This window comes from Cavia porcellus, unplaced genomic scaffold (assembly GCF_034190915.1).
Source record: "Cavia porcellus strain 051 isolate PalLab524CR breed Dunkin Hartley unplaced genomic scaffold, mCavPor4.1 scaffold_6, whole genome shotgun sequence".
Classification (NCBI taxonomy): Eukaryota; Metazoa; Chordata; class Mammalia; order Rodentia; family Caviidae; genus Cavia; species Cavia porcellus.
This window is the reverse complement of record NW_026947489.1, coordinates 75,930,072-75,944,974: the sequence shown is the minus strand read 5'-3', so window position 1 is coordinate 75,944,974 and position 14,903 is coordinate 75,930,072. Positions and strand designations below refer to the sequence as shown.

At 41.7% G+C, this 14,903-nt stretch overlaps 1 protein-coding gene and 1 pseudogene across 9 annotated transcripts in view; both read left to right on the top strand.

Annotated features, from left to right (window-relative positions):
* The window catches only part of Rap1gap2 (RAP1 GTPase activating protein 2), a 270,988-nt gene that overhangs the window by 199,452 nt on the left and 56,633 nt on the right, over positions 1-14,903 (top strand). For all 9 annotated transcript variants that reach the window (XM_063251041.1, XM_063251049.1, XM_063251045.1 and 6 more), the window contains one exon: positions 1,063-1,098. In XM_063251041.1, coding sequence (XP_063107111.1) covers positions 1,063-1,098 — 36 coding nt within the window. The remainder of the gene's footprint in view (positions 1-1,062; positions 1,099-14,903) is intronic.
* Positions 1,114-14,896, top strand: LOC134476497 (nuclear transcription factor Y subunit beta-like; annotated as a pseudogene).

The window sequence follows — 14,903 nt, the reverse complement described above, 5'->3', positions numbered from 1 at the left end:
ATTACAAGTACTGGAATGCAGCAGTAAACATTTTAATTCTATTGTATACGTATGTAAATGTGTTAGAGTACAGAGTGCTTGAAGGGTAATTGCTGGATCAGAGGTCTGTGTATTTATAATGTTGATTCTTTCATCTCCATGTCCTCTTTTTATCTTTACTGATTTGTATAAACTCTTTATGGCTGGATCCTGGAGTTGCTAATACTATTCAGTGTGGCTGGTGCTTTGGTACCTACAGCAAGTGGGAAGGATAGGTTTGGGGTCTAAGGACTTGGCTCCTTCTAGTCAAGCATGCTGGTGCCCCAAGCCTACTCCTGGTCAACTATGTTCCCCTCCCAGCCTATTTCTGGTCCAGTCTGTCGAGCCCATACATTCATGGAGTGGGAAGTGGAGTCTTTTGTGGGATCGCTGTCTCTCCTTCGTTTGGGCAGAGCTGTCTGATCCTCAGCTGTCCACTGTACTTCCTTTTTCCCCTCTAGCTAGAGTTTACAAGGGAGGCACCAAAGTAGGTTAAGGTTTGGACAGATGCAGTTTGAGATTTTAAAAATAATCCATCCAGGTGCCTGGGGGTGAGGGCTGGAGCTTGAGGCCCCTTGGCTGCCCTAGTTAGAGTAGCTCAGTGCTTTTTGGCTTTCTCTGTCCCCTACTAAGTGAAGTCTATGCTGCCACAGATATTAGAAAACTACTTGTGTTGGACATCTTGTTCCTCCTGCTAGGTTGAAAACATCCCAGACTTGAATCCTGCTGAAGACTGAGTCTCAGCAAGTGTTTTGGGGAACCTTGGCTTTTCTTTGGGTCCCTATGCCCCTACTTGCCAAGACTGAGTGGCTGCCCTCCCCTGGGCCCCTTGCCAGCCCAGGCTTGTGTTATTTTTCTTCTGTTGTATGGGGTGTTCTGGCCCTCCAGCTCTGTGAAGGCAGAATCAGATTATCTCCTCTCTTGACCCAAATGAATTTCATCCCTGGGGAAGGCCCTGGCTGTGCTTCCAGACAGTGAGCTGGAGGCTTTCTCTGACTTCCTGGCTGACACAGTTTCTCTCCCTTCCCCCTTTGTGTCTTTCAGTCTGCGGAGTTCTTCGAGATGCTGGAGAAAATGCAGGTGAGTACCCCCAGAGTGGGGAAGCATCCCAGCTCAATATGGGGGCTCAACGCCGCAGGTGCTTTGAAGGGAGAGGCCTTTCATCCTGGAAACTCTGAGGCCGTGTTGCTGTTGAGTGAAATAGAACACTTTGGAAGCTTCTGACTAGGAGGTGGGGAGGAGGGTAGAGGGAGGTGGACAAGGACTGGCTCGGGATGCCAGAAATGCCACCCCTATGGGGAGGGCATGAAAAGGGCCATTGTTCCTGGAACTGGTCGGAAACAAAGCTTAAAAAAGCAAGTCCCATCTGAGGAGAGTGCTCTTGTGTCAGGGAGGCAAATCTGCAGTATGGGAAGTGGACCCAAGTTCAAATCCTGTGCCGGACACTTACTAGCCCAACTTCCTTACCTGCATAAAGCCCAAGTTTCCAGACCTGTATAAATAACTAAGAATGGAGGACGCACTGCCATGGTGGTTAGGATGAAATGAGAAAACACATAAGGTAGGCACCTCGCCGAGTGTGGATTTACAGGTCCTTAACAATCGTAGTCTATATCTTCAGGTTTTAAATCTTCATGTTAAACTAGTCATGGTGAAAACAATTCAGGGGAACAGCAGTGTCTGTATTGATCATGTGCAGATTTTTTTCTTGTCATGCTTTCCTAAACAATACAGTATAACAAATATTTACATGACATTTACATTGTATTAGGTATCTGTTGTAGTCAGGGGTTGTGCAGAGGACAATTAGAATCAAGACACAGAATTTATAATATTATTTTATGATGGTCACCCAGAGTTAAACACAGAAAGTGCAGGAAATCTGTCCACAACACTAAAGACATAGATTATTTAGCCAAGGGCCTGGATCCCACAGCAGTGTCCTGCATGAGTCCAGATGAAAACCTAGAGCCTGTGACAGTGCCTTCCATGAGTCCAATTGGAGATCTAGAGCCCATGAGAAGGACTCACGCCAGTCTGTTTTACAGATCCGCGCAGGGAAGGCCCTAAAGTCAGTGGTGGAAGCTAGAGAGTCTATGCCTGTGGGGTGAAGGAGCTGTGCTGGTAGTTTGAGGGTTCTACACTGGAGCCAAGGAGTCACACTCAAAATAAGAACCAGAGCTGCGCTGAAAAGTACCACAGCCATCCTTAGCGACACGGAGATCCCCAGCTCCTCAGATGACAGGAACAGTTGAGTATGTGCCAGAAAGTAACATGACGAGTTTGTTCTGGAGATTAGATGGCACACGTCTTCCCCTCCGGAGCCAGGAAGTGATGCTCCATGTAAGGACTGAGCTCCCCCAAAGTGAACCACCGCCATTCTCAGCAACAAGGTCCTGAGTACCTCTGATAACGATGGTCGAACTCACATTGGGGAAGCTGCTTATGACGAGCTCCTCCAGGAGAGCCAACAGTTCAAAGCAGCAACACTTGGAAAAACCCACAATGCCTCGCTCTTCTTCTCCAAGGCTCTATTTATGCTGGCAACTTTCCTCAGGTGGAATGTCTAAGATCAGTACCATGCTGATTTAATTCAGCTGGTGTTAAGATGATCACCAGTTTTTAATCCATAACAGTATCACTAGCAATCTAGAGATTATTTAAATTACAGTATATAGGAGGATGTGTGTAAGTTCTGTGTAATACACCATTTTATAAAAGGGACCTGAGTATTTGTGGATTTTGAATTGTTGGGGATCCTAGAACCAGTGCAACTGAGGTCAGGGCTCACCAGTGAGAACTGTTCCTTTGAAAATTAGTACAGGTCCAGGTTTCATTGACAGGAGTAAGGAAAGTGGAATGAAGCTGATCCTGACACGCAGTTCAGACACTCCTTGAACTCAGAGATTGACAGGCGTTCTTTCATCCTGACCAGGTGCTCAGATACAATTGTACTATGTCACTGTCTCCAGATCGTAGGTGAGGAAACTGAAGCCTGAGCTATTAAATGAAGCCCTCAAGGGTCTGTGCTAGTAAGAGGTGTCCAAGCCAGAGGCTCTAGTCGTTGTGTTATAGAACTTTTTACCCTAAGTGGAGGGGAAAGATTCTTTAATAGAGTCTGCAGGCTCCTGGAAGAGGGGCAGGAATAGTACCCTGTGCTACCCTGAGCTGCAGGTGGACTTGCCAGGTCTCCTAGGGTGAGGCAGGGTGAGAGAGACTGTTGGAGGGAAAGATGTTAAAAGTTGTGACATCACCAGAGTGAATTGTTAAGATTCTTCTGTGTGCCCAGCAGTGTGGATTGCAAACTGATTTTATATGTGTTTAGGGAACTTATAGCCAAGTTGTAAAAGGGACTGGCATCCACACTGTGTGAGTGGTGGGAGACAGGGTTTAATTAAGCACTCAACTTCTTGGAGCAAACCTAGGATTTTCTCTTAAGCCTAGGACCCCACCAGCCTGGCAAACTGGTGGGCAGATTGGCAGCTCGCCCTGCCTTCTTCCTGGTTGCTCCCATGATGCATCATCCCTGTTCACCCCCAGCTGAGTCTCTTGCCTCCCTGCAAAGGGTTTTCTGTGTGAGAGCACAGTTCAACCCTGCTTAACTGGCCTCACGCTGGTCTGTTTTCAAGGCTGCTGGCTTGTCTTTTTAGCTCTTTGCTTCCCTAGAGCATACCTTTTTATTCTCACTCTGGATCTCCGTGATGTCTAATATCCACGGTAGTTTGCTGCTTCCTCCCAGTTGGGACTGGAAGCTAAGCTTGCAGTGTGTAAGACCATCAGGTGCCCACTGGGTGCCATCCTTGGAGAGCCCATACTTTCTAGCAATTCCATTGATATAAAACTTATACTGGTGAACAGATGGTGATGGAGTGCTGCACAGTATGGCCAGGTCTGTCCTGGCCATGGACTCTGCTTTGCTGTACCTTGCAGGTGTGGAAACTGAGCCACAGAGCCATTAGGTCACTGTCTAATTGCAATGAGCTGAAATGAGAATCCAGGACCCCTTTCCCACATGAGAATCTAAGAATTTGAAGAAGGCCACAACCACTGTGAAACCAAGAGGCTGGGTGAACATACTTTGGAAATAGTAATATTATGTATTAGAAAGGGTAATATGCAGAGGGGTGAGGGTCCCTAGCTTGGGGCAGTAGCTGTGTTGTAGGGGAATCAGTGGAGTGACCAGGGGCCCAGGTGATTTGCTTTCCTGTTCCAGGGACTGTTCCCAGACAGGGATGACTAATGCAGGACAAACAAAACATACTCTTGACATCACTCTCCCATCCCCACCCGCCCTGTTTGCCAACCCGAACAGGGTCTGCAGGGCCACCCAGGTGTTTTCTGGCTGTGTGTGTAGAGCACCTGTCTGGTGGGAAGGGCCCTCCCACACCCTCCTGAACAATGCTGCAGGGTGACTCAGCCCAGAGGAGTCTGAGGGAGCTGCATCTACATCTGTCCAGTTGGCCGGAGCCCTGGTGTCTAGGGACGGTGGGGTGTATTTATTCACTGGACAGGAAGGTGACCCGGCTTCAAATCCAGGCCCTGTCACTCAGTAACTGTGTGACCTTAGGTACACAACTTCCACTGTAGCCTCAGTTTCCTGGTTGGTGAAAGGTGCTGTGAACTTCAAAGGAGGCCACAGAAAGAGCTCACTTTGGAGGTTTCCAGTCCCTTACGTTCTGATCAGGCAAAGACTGTTTCTGGAGTCTCCGGTCTCTGGCGGGGAACTGTTTCTCCTAGTTTGCTGCAGCAGCATATAGCCTCACTTGATTTACTCACTTTTGGGGCAGTAGGTATTCCCCTCTCACACAGTCCAGTTAGGTCAGAACCCAGTCATAGGACTGCTGGACAAAACACTGCTCCTGAATGTGAATTTTCCAGATCATGCAGGTGAACCCCTTCAATCCAGTCCTAGTCCTTGCACTTAATTCTTGAAGTACTTCTTGCATCTGTGAGATGAGGGTGCTGGTCTGATCCTTATTTTATAAATGCTGTAGCAGAGACTCCATGGGTTGTGAATAGCAAGCCTGTAGCTCAATGAGGGGCAGACCAGACCTCCTGCCTGTTACCCACAGGGCTGCCATCTAGGAGGGACTCGGATTGCATGCACAAGTGCCAGAGTGCTGCCTCTGACACCAGCAGCCGTGGGTTTCCATTTCCATGCCCACTGCTGGCCCCATGGCCCGAGGAATGTGTTTAAGCTCTAAGATGGTAACACCTCAGAGCTGGGATGATAACCCTTAGGTTTACCAGTGTTCTGCAGGCTTAACCCACTATTAACCTTTAACCTTTACCACGGTGGTGAAGGTGAGAACACAGACTCTCAGGGAGGTTTCTGTGACTTGCCCAGGGTCAACAGTCTTACATGGAGGTGCTGGGATCTGAATCTGTGTGATTGGCTTTGGTCCATGCTTTTTATAAAAATATTTAAAAATTAATTTTTATTAGTACAGGCTTACCGTACATACTTTCATTGTGGGGAGTCGGTACATGTACATAGTACCTCCCAATTCTTTTTTCACCCTTCCTTTCACCCCATTTTTGAAGGTTTTTTTCTTTTTGCCAGCATCAGGTTTATTTACTTTATATCTTTATCAAGTTAACGATCAGAAACACAGATTAACAGTCAGACTGATGGGCCAAAAACCATATAAAACATGATGGTGGTTATGTCTGATCAAGATTCACTTTTAGATACACTGGCCATACTGGACTACAGTAATTTTCTCTTTTTTTTTCCTGTTCTCTTTTATTTTGTACTTTATTTACATATTGGGTTTCTCATATAAGAGAAAACATGTGATATTTAAGCTTGTGTGATTGTTTTGTTTCACTTAACGTTTTGTTCTCAAGGATACCTACTTTCTTATAAGTTACTTAAGTCTGCCTTTCTGGATGGCACAGTAAAACTCCATTGTGTATAAATATCACATTTTCTTTATCCATTCATCTGTTGGAGAATATATAAGCTGCTTGCAAAATTTAGGTGTTATGAATTGGGCTGCTATAAACATGGATGTGCATTTATCACTGTAATTTGATGTCTTGAACTCTTTTGGGAAGATAACTAGGAGGCTGGGTCAAATGGAATTTCTGTTTTTAGGTTTTGTCTCCATAATGATTTCCATAGTGGTTGTACCAAATTACACTGTCACCAACAGTGAAGAAGGGTTCCTTTTTTCCTGCAGCCTCTTTAGCATTTGTTATTGTTTGGTATCTTGATTCTGGCCATTCTTGCTGGAGTGAGATGGAATCTGAGTGTTGTTTTAATTTGCATTTTTCTAATGGCTACTGATACTAAACATTTTCTCATATGTTTATTGGCCATATGTACTTCTTCATCTGTTCATTTCAGATTCCCATTTTTGATTGAATCTTTAAACTTTGGGGACCTAATTTTTTGAGTTCTTTATATATTACAGATATTAGTCCTTTGAGGAGTAGCTGGCAAAATGTTTTTCCTTTTCTATTAAGTTATCTCTTCACTCTGGTGGTTTCTTTTGCTATGCAGAAGCTTTTTAGTTTCATGTGATTCATTTGTTGATTTTTAATATTATTTATTGAACAACCAGGGTTCTGTTCAGAAAGTCTTTGTCATATCTATATCTTCAAGAGTTTTACCTGTTTTGTTTCCAGTGGATTTAGTGTTTCCATTTTATTATATATTTCTTTGATCCATTTTAATTTTGGTTCAGAGCATGGTAAGAGGTACAGGTTTAATGTCTGGCATATGGATAGCCAGTTTTCCCAGAACCATTTATTAAAGAGCTACCTTTCTTCCAGCAAAAGTATTTGGCTCCTTTGTCAAAAATAAGACAGCTGAGTGTCCCTGAAATTGTTTCTGTATCGTATATTCTGTTCCCTTGGTCCATAAGTCTGTTTTTTGCTAATACTATGCTGCTTTTTTTTTTTATCATGGTAGCTTTGTAGTATAGCTTAAAGTGGGGAATTGTGATGCCCTTTGCCTTGCCCTTGTTGTCCAGAATTGCTTTTGCTGTTTTGCTGCGCTAGATCTCTTCTGATTCTATATGAATTTTAGAATTGCCTTCTCTAGTTCTGTGAGCAGTGCTGTTGTTACTTTGATTGGGATGGGTTAAATCTGGATAACAGTTTTGAAAGTATAGCCATCTTGACTATACTGGTTCTGCCTATCCAGGAATAGGGGATATCTTCCTATTTTCTGGTGTCTTCTTTTATCTCATTTAAAAAAGTATTGTAATTTTCATTGTGGAGGTTTTTCACTTCTTTGGTTAGGCTAATTCTTAAGTAGTTTTCTTTTTGGTGCTGTTAATGATACTGGTTTCCTAAATTCTTTCTCAGTAAGTTCATTAGGTGAGTACAGGAATAATATGTGTGTATGTCTTCGTTTTATATCTTGCTACATAGCTGAATTTAGTTATTCTTGGAGTCTTTGGTGGCATTTTTTGGGTAGAGGATCATGTTATCTACAAATAATGATTATTTAATTTCTTTGTTGTCTTTATATATGTCTTTTATTTCTTTCTTTTGCCTGATTGCTCTGGCTAATGTTTCGAGAATTATATTAACAGGAATATTGACAGTGGATGTCCTTGTCTTGTTCCTGATTGTAGAAGGAAAGCTTTTAGCTTCGCTCCATTTAGTCTGATGTTGGCCATTGATTTGTTATAGATGGTTTTTGTCAGATAAAGATCTACACATATTTTTGAAGTTTTTTTTCTGCACTGTATGTTGAAATTTGTCAAATGCTTTTTCTGCATCTATTGAGATGATCATTTGTTTTTTTTGTCTTTGCTTCTATTTATGTGGTATACTACATTTATTGATTTGCATATGTCAAATTATCCCTGAATCCTTGGAATAAATCCTACTTGGTCATGGTATGTGATCCTTGTAATGATTTGCTGAATTTTGTTTGCCAGTATCTTATTGAAGATTTCTGCTAAGTGTTTGTTAAGATATTTTTGTTACAGAGGTTTTTGCATCTATGTTCATTAAAGAGTTCACTAAATAGATTGAGTCTTTCTCTGATTTTGGATAATTACTTTGGAAGTACTACTTCCCTTTCTATTTCATTGAAGAGTGTAGTGTGAGAAGTGTCAGTGTCAGATTGTCCCTAAAATTCTTGTAGAATTCATCAGGATCTGGGCTTTTCTTAGTTGATTTTTTTTGTTAAATCACCTTTTCAGTTTCATTATTAAAGTACAGGTTCTCAGAGTAGTTACCAAAGATCTTCTGAATTTCAGCAAAATCCATTGTGATTTTTGCCTTTTGCATTTCTAATTCCATGAATTTGGGTCTTTTTCCCCCTCATTTTGATAAAGGTTTGTCTATTTCAACAATCAACTCTTTGGTGCATTGATTCTCTATATTTTTTTTTAGTTTGGTGCCATTGATTCTCTGTATTTTTTTTAGTTTGGGGTGTTGATTTTCTGTATTTTTTTTAGTCTCAGTTTCATTAATAGTGGTCTGATCTTGATAATTTTTTCTCATGCTAGCTTTAGATTTGGACTTTTTATTTATTTGTTTTTCTAGGACCTTGAAGTACATTACTAGGTTATTGAACTTGCTTTGTTTTTCTGATGTGGGAATTCTCTGCTATAACATTTCTCTTAGGACTGCTTTCATTGTGTCCTATAGGGTCTAGTAAGTTTTACTGGCATCCTTTGATTATGGGAGCTGTCTAATTTCTTCCTTAATTTCATCTGTGACCCATTGATTATTCAAGAAGATATTATTTGATTTCTGTGTGTTGGTATAATTTCTGTGTAGTTTTTTTTGTCATTGATTTGTAGCTTCATTGCACTATGATCTGATAATATCCACGGTATCATTTTAGTTCTTTCTCATTTACATAAGCATGCCTTACAGGATAGTATTTTGTCCCCTTTTGAGAACATTCCATATGCTGTGGAAAAGAGTGTGTATCTGTTGTGGTCGGATTCAACACTCTGTAGATACCTATTACATTCATTTCTTTGAAGGTTTGGTTCAAAGCTATTTTCTGTCTGGTTGACATTTCCATTTGTGACAGTGGGGTATTGAGGGTACCCATTACGGTTATATTTGTGTTTACCTGATTTTTCATTTCTATCAGTGTTTGTTTTATGAAGTTGGGCACACTGACACTTGGTGTGTATATAACTAATATATCTTCCTATTGAATAATTCCCTTAACCAATGTGTAGTGATCTTTGTCTCTTCTGATCAATTTTGGCTTGAAATCTACTTTGTCTGAAATTAGGATAGCTACTCCTGCTTTTTTCTAGGTTCCCATTGCATGGAATATTGTTTTCTATACTCTTATTTTTAATCTGAGAATTTCTTTTTGAATGAAACATGTTTCTTGTATATTGCATGTTGTTGGGTTTTATTTCTTTGTTCATTCTGCCAATCCATGTCTTTTGATTGAGGAATTGAGACCATTCACACTGAGAAAGAATTATTACTGAGAGATATTGACGCATTCTTGTTACTCTTTTATTTTCCTGTTGCTGATTTCCTTATTTTTTACTTTTGTTTAGTTGCTGATATTGCCAAGTGTATTCACTCTTTTTGACTTATTGGTGGTGTTGGCTTGTCTCTTTGTAGGATATTCTTGAGAATTTTTTGTAATGCTGGTTTGGTGGTTGTGAACTTCTTGGGTTGCTCCTTATAGTAGGAATACCTTATTTCACCATCAACATTGAAGGAGAGTTTTGCAGGACACAGAAGTCAGGGGTAGAAGTTGTTATCTTTCAGGGCTTGGACCATTTCACTACAAGCCCTCCTGGCCTTTTTTGTAAAGATTTTTGTAAAGAACTATTTTGTAATCTTAATGGATTTGCCTTTATATGTGATTTGTCGCCTTTCGCTAACAGCTTTTAAGATTTTGTCCCTGTGATGGCCTTCTAGTACTTCAAATATCATGTGATGTGGAGAAATTCTTTCAGTTGTGGCTATTGGGGTTCTGTATACTTTACCGATATGTGTATCTATTTCTTTGTATTTGGGACTTTTTCTGCCTTATTTCTGTGAAGAGGTTTTTTATGCCATTTGTGTTTTCTGAGTTTTCACTTATTCTAGTTGCTCTTAGTCTTCTTTGTGTCATCCTGCAGCTATTCCATTTTCCATATTCTCTTGTCTCTAAATAGTTGGTCTTTGACGTCTTCTAGTTCTGAAAATTTGACTTCCCATCTGTCAGTTCTGTTGCTTGTACTTTCGATATAATTTTTAATCTCCTGGACTTCTGATTGAAACCTTTTCTTAGATTAATTCTTTGGCAAGCTGATCATTTATGTTTTGTATCATTTTGTTTAGCTCAGCTAGCTTTTTATTAGTGTCTTCTGAAAGCCCCTGGGTCATTTTGGTTATTACTTTCTTTATCTGTCTAGTTATATTTTCTGTGATCCCCTTGTTTCTCTTTGATCTGTTTTCTAATTTCTTCTATTTTCCTTTTGAGTAATTCTGGTGTGTGGCATAAGCTGTTCTTCCCTTTGGTATCTCCCAGTTGGCTTGGGAGCTTTGAGGGTTTCAGAAGCATTTTGTTGCCTTGTGTTCTCATGGTTTTTGCTTGTTTTATTTTTATTTTTTGATGAGGCTTGTGGATACTCATACTATAAAGATTTTGTTGTAGAAACCTCTTTAATCACTTTTCAGTGACGTACTTTGGTCATGGCTAAGTATAGTCCTTTGCCTCAGCCCCAAGATCTTACCACCAAGGTTAATTTGGGAGGGGCCAATACAGTGTAACCAGCCTGACACTCAGTTCTTTGGACATGTATTCTATTATGCTAATGTCACAAAGGCAATCTGAGTGTTGGCTTGTAGACAAATAGCAACAATTATGCAACCCTGGCAATAGTAAGCAAATCAACTACAGTAGTATCATCCAAGACACACTGGATATCAACACACCGTAGAAACCAGCCACATGGGGAAGCTGCACTGTGTTGGGTGGGGCCGGAGTGGGGCTGTGCTGCATGTATGCACAGAGGGAGGCTGTTGCAGAGGGAGGGTGTCATGCCAAGAGAGTGGTGTGTCGCAGAGGGAAGGGAGGCTGAGTGCTGGAAGAGGGGCTTTGTTTTGGCCTGGTTCTTTCATAGCTGTTTGCTGCATTTTGGGGATGGGAGACAACATAGGGCTTTGCTGAAGGATGACAATGGGCCAAAATCGAACACCTTTTTAGGCTTTTTTTTTTTTTTTTTTTTTTTGTCTTTTTGAGAAAGGGTCTCACTATGCAGTTCAGGCTGGCCTTGGGTTCACGTAATAGCCCAGGTTGGTCTTGAATGTGCAACGATCTTCCTATCTCAGCCTCCTGAGTGCTAGGATTACAGGAGTGTGCCGGGATTACAGGAGTGTGCCAACACACCTGATTTAGACAGTTGTTTCTGAGCACCACTGACAGCACAATTCTGACAGTATTTCATGACAGTGGATAACAACAGTCTACTTTTCAACTAGAAATTCTTGCAGGACACACTGGAAGAAGTCATGATATGATATAGCCTCATGATAATACTGAGGGAAGCATGGATGATCATAAAGACACAAATGGTTCAAAGAAAGTTTCAGAGAACCAAATATCCACTTGCAAGTGTGTAAGGTAATGAAAAATGCTATACTTCAAATAAGAAAGATTGCAAAAATTACCAAAAATTATGCTCAGGAATATGTGAGTTCACAGGCTTTGTAACAGCTGAGGCCAGTGAGGGGTGCTACCAGGAGAAGTGAAAGACAATCAAAGGATAATGCATTCTCTTTGCCATGTCCACCCTAAGCTTCAGCAGCTATGAGGAACCCCTGAAGTCGTACCTTCTTCTGAAGTTTAGAGAGGCTGTGAAAGAGAGAAGGAAATTGGAGGAGTGGCCCAGTAATGGATGGACTCAGTGAGGAGCACATGGAAGAGGCCCTCACTAACCAGTTACCAACTGGTTTGACTGCAGATGGGTGACTACAAAATGTTACTGTTTATACAACATCCTATCAATGGATTTCTAGTGTTCGGAAGATTCAGTTTTCATGATCTGAAGAATGATGAGGGATAGTGTAGACAAGCAAGAGCCTGTACAATTCCAAACACAGACATTAAAGGAAAATGACTGGTGAAAAGATGTCTCTTCGTACGTGAAGTAACTGTAATACAGCTTCCTGATGCTTGACTAATGGAGCTGTTAATTCGGACTTGAGAACCTTTTTCATGAATGATTCTGAAGAAAAATGTGGCTTTTAAAGGTATTAGGATATTTGTGGTTTTGTACAAGTGTTTGTTGCTCTTACGATGCTTGCATGCCTTGAATATTGCATTATTACCATTGAGATGTTATTGACAGTTTCTTATTTTCATATGGAGTTGTATTACTTTTTTAACTCAAGTAAGCAGCTGGGTTAATTCATGGTGTTTGCCCTTTTAATAAAATATAAGGGTAGAGTTAAAAAAAAAAAAACACCCATGCACATGAACCTTTACCCTAGAGAAGAAATCCTCAACTTCATGACAACCCAGGGATTGATTTACAGTTAACATATGTCAAACATAGCCACTAGGTTGTTCCGCCAGTGGTGGAACAGAATTCAGCCACAACTTCATAGAGCCAAATAGCTACCCAAAGATTAATAAAGCTTGTGGTTATAATGTGGAGGAGGAAAGAGAAGCAGTAGAAGGAGTGCATCATGGAGCAGAAGGATATCCACAGATAGGGAAGAGAAAAAACTGATGAGAAATAAATGATAAAACAAAAAGAAAGAAAGAAATTATATGGCAGGCAAAAATAAGAGAGAAAAAAAGGGAAAAGAGAAAAATAAGGGGAAAAAAGCAAGAAAAAGAGACAAAAAGCAAGGCAGAAGGACAAAGGAAAATTCTCTAAGTTCCAATAAACTTACGAAGAAGAAAGGAGAAAAGGAAAGAAGAAAAAAGTAAAGGAAAAAAAAAAAGAAGCCAAAACAACATAAAACAAAAAGATGCCAGGAAACCAGGTACACATTTCCTGAAAATGAAACAAATTTCACTGTGATTTTGAACATGTGATTTTCTTCCAGGATCTACAGTTCTGGGGCAGTGTCCAAACAAGCTGTGTTTCTGTTCGCCCTGGTAGATAAGGGAGGCAGTGAGAATCCAGCTCCACGCTGGTGCAGGTACCAGCAGGTTGCATGATTAGGGATGAGGGAACCAGTGCCGTGACTTTCAAATTGAGAGTGACTCAAACTGAGTCTGGTCTCTGAATGTCAGTGCAGGCCTGAGTCCTCCAGCTCAAACCCCTTAGAGTGTTTTTTCCTGTGTGGCCATTGCTCCCTGACCACGGCTGTCTCTGGTGACTCTTTTAGTCACTGAGAATGTCACACTGGGAGCCCTAAAGAAGGTGTCCCATTACCACTCTGAACTGTAGGTTCAGAGAGTCAACCCTTCCCTGGAGTGGTGACCAACCAAGCACTTTCTCCAGAGATATGGTGGGAACTTGTGTTGGGCTCGCTTATCAGCTGTTGCCTGTCAAAGGGCTCACATGGGAGCAGAGTCCCATGCTCTACCTGCAGCTTCCAACCCCCACCAGTGTGTTTCACCACCGCATCTCTTCCTGAAGCCTTCTGGAGTCCCGGATTTCATTTTGTCTCTGTAGATTTGGTCTCTCTCCTGCCAGAACTGTGCGCTGGAAGCTGGGGAGAAAGCGAGATGGTCCCTTCTCATCTCCACATTGTGTTCTGTCTCCTCAGTTCCTCTGTGTGCTTCAATTTTCCTGTCAGAGCCTTCCTGATTCCCAGGAATTGACTCTCTTTTTCTTCCCCAAGTTATTATTTTCCAGTGTCTGGATTCCAAATCTTGGAGAGGCCGAGTTGTTGTTGCCAGCCACTGCACCATTTTCCTGCCTTTCCGTTCTTGTTGATTTTAACGAGAAAAAAGAAAAAACAAAAAAATCAAGAAGCAAATAAACCTGCAAAACAACAACAACAACAACAATAGCTGCTATAGGTTTTGGAAACAAGATGATAGAAATTTAACATTGGTTGTTATACTACATATTGTTATCTTCAAAATAGTTGCTCAGGTTACCAGATAAGGAATAAATAAAATAGTACATCAGAACAAAACATGGGATTTCAAAAACAAGACAAGGGAATCCCCCAGAGTTGCCACAATGCACACGGCCACCTTCCAAATAGATGCCCAGACCTGCAAAGTGGGTCAAACAATACAAGTGTCAAGCTATTCCTTTCACCTCAGTTGCTGTCATCTCTGCTTGAGTCTCATGAATCAGCCGTTGTTTATGGGCTCTTCTGATTTCCCAGCCCACGTTTTGGCTGGCTGCTAGCTGATGGGAAGGTGTGGTTCATCTTCTTGCTGAGTCTCTTCCTGTTCCCCAGGTGGACCCTGGTTCACAGGAAGACCAAACCTCTGGTTTTTGTTTGTAAGGAGTCTCAGTCTCCCCTACCCTCTCTCTTTGAACCAGAGTCTTGCCATGTAATTCAGACCAGCCTTGAATTCACTATGTAGCCCAGGCTGCTCTCAAACTTGCAATGATCTTTCTGCCTCAGCTTCCCAAGTCCTGGGATTACATGCATTTGCCACCATGCCTAGCAGGAACCTCTCCTTTCATCTCTTGGTTCCTATTCTATGCTTTCTTCATACTCCCCAGACTTAGTGATTTCCTACATGTTTAGTAATCTCAGAAAGGAGATGATCTTTTCCTGTGGTTCTAGTGCACAGTTCAGGTTAATAACTTGGTCTATGTTCTTAACCCAGCTTTCTTGATGCCTCATTTGGGGCTGCTGTGAGGATTGGCAGCAACAGGGCATGGGAAGTGTGAAGGCCTGGCATCTGCCAGTTGTCATGCTGGGCTCATCACTAACTCCAGAGGGGCCGGGTGCTCAGGGTCTCCACTAGGGGCCCACTCTTTTGAGACCTTTGCTTCCATGGATCCTCTTATCTTGTTTCCACA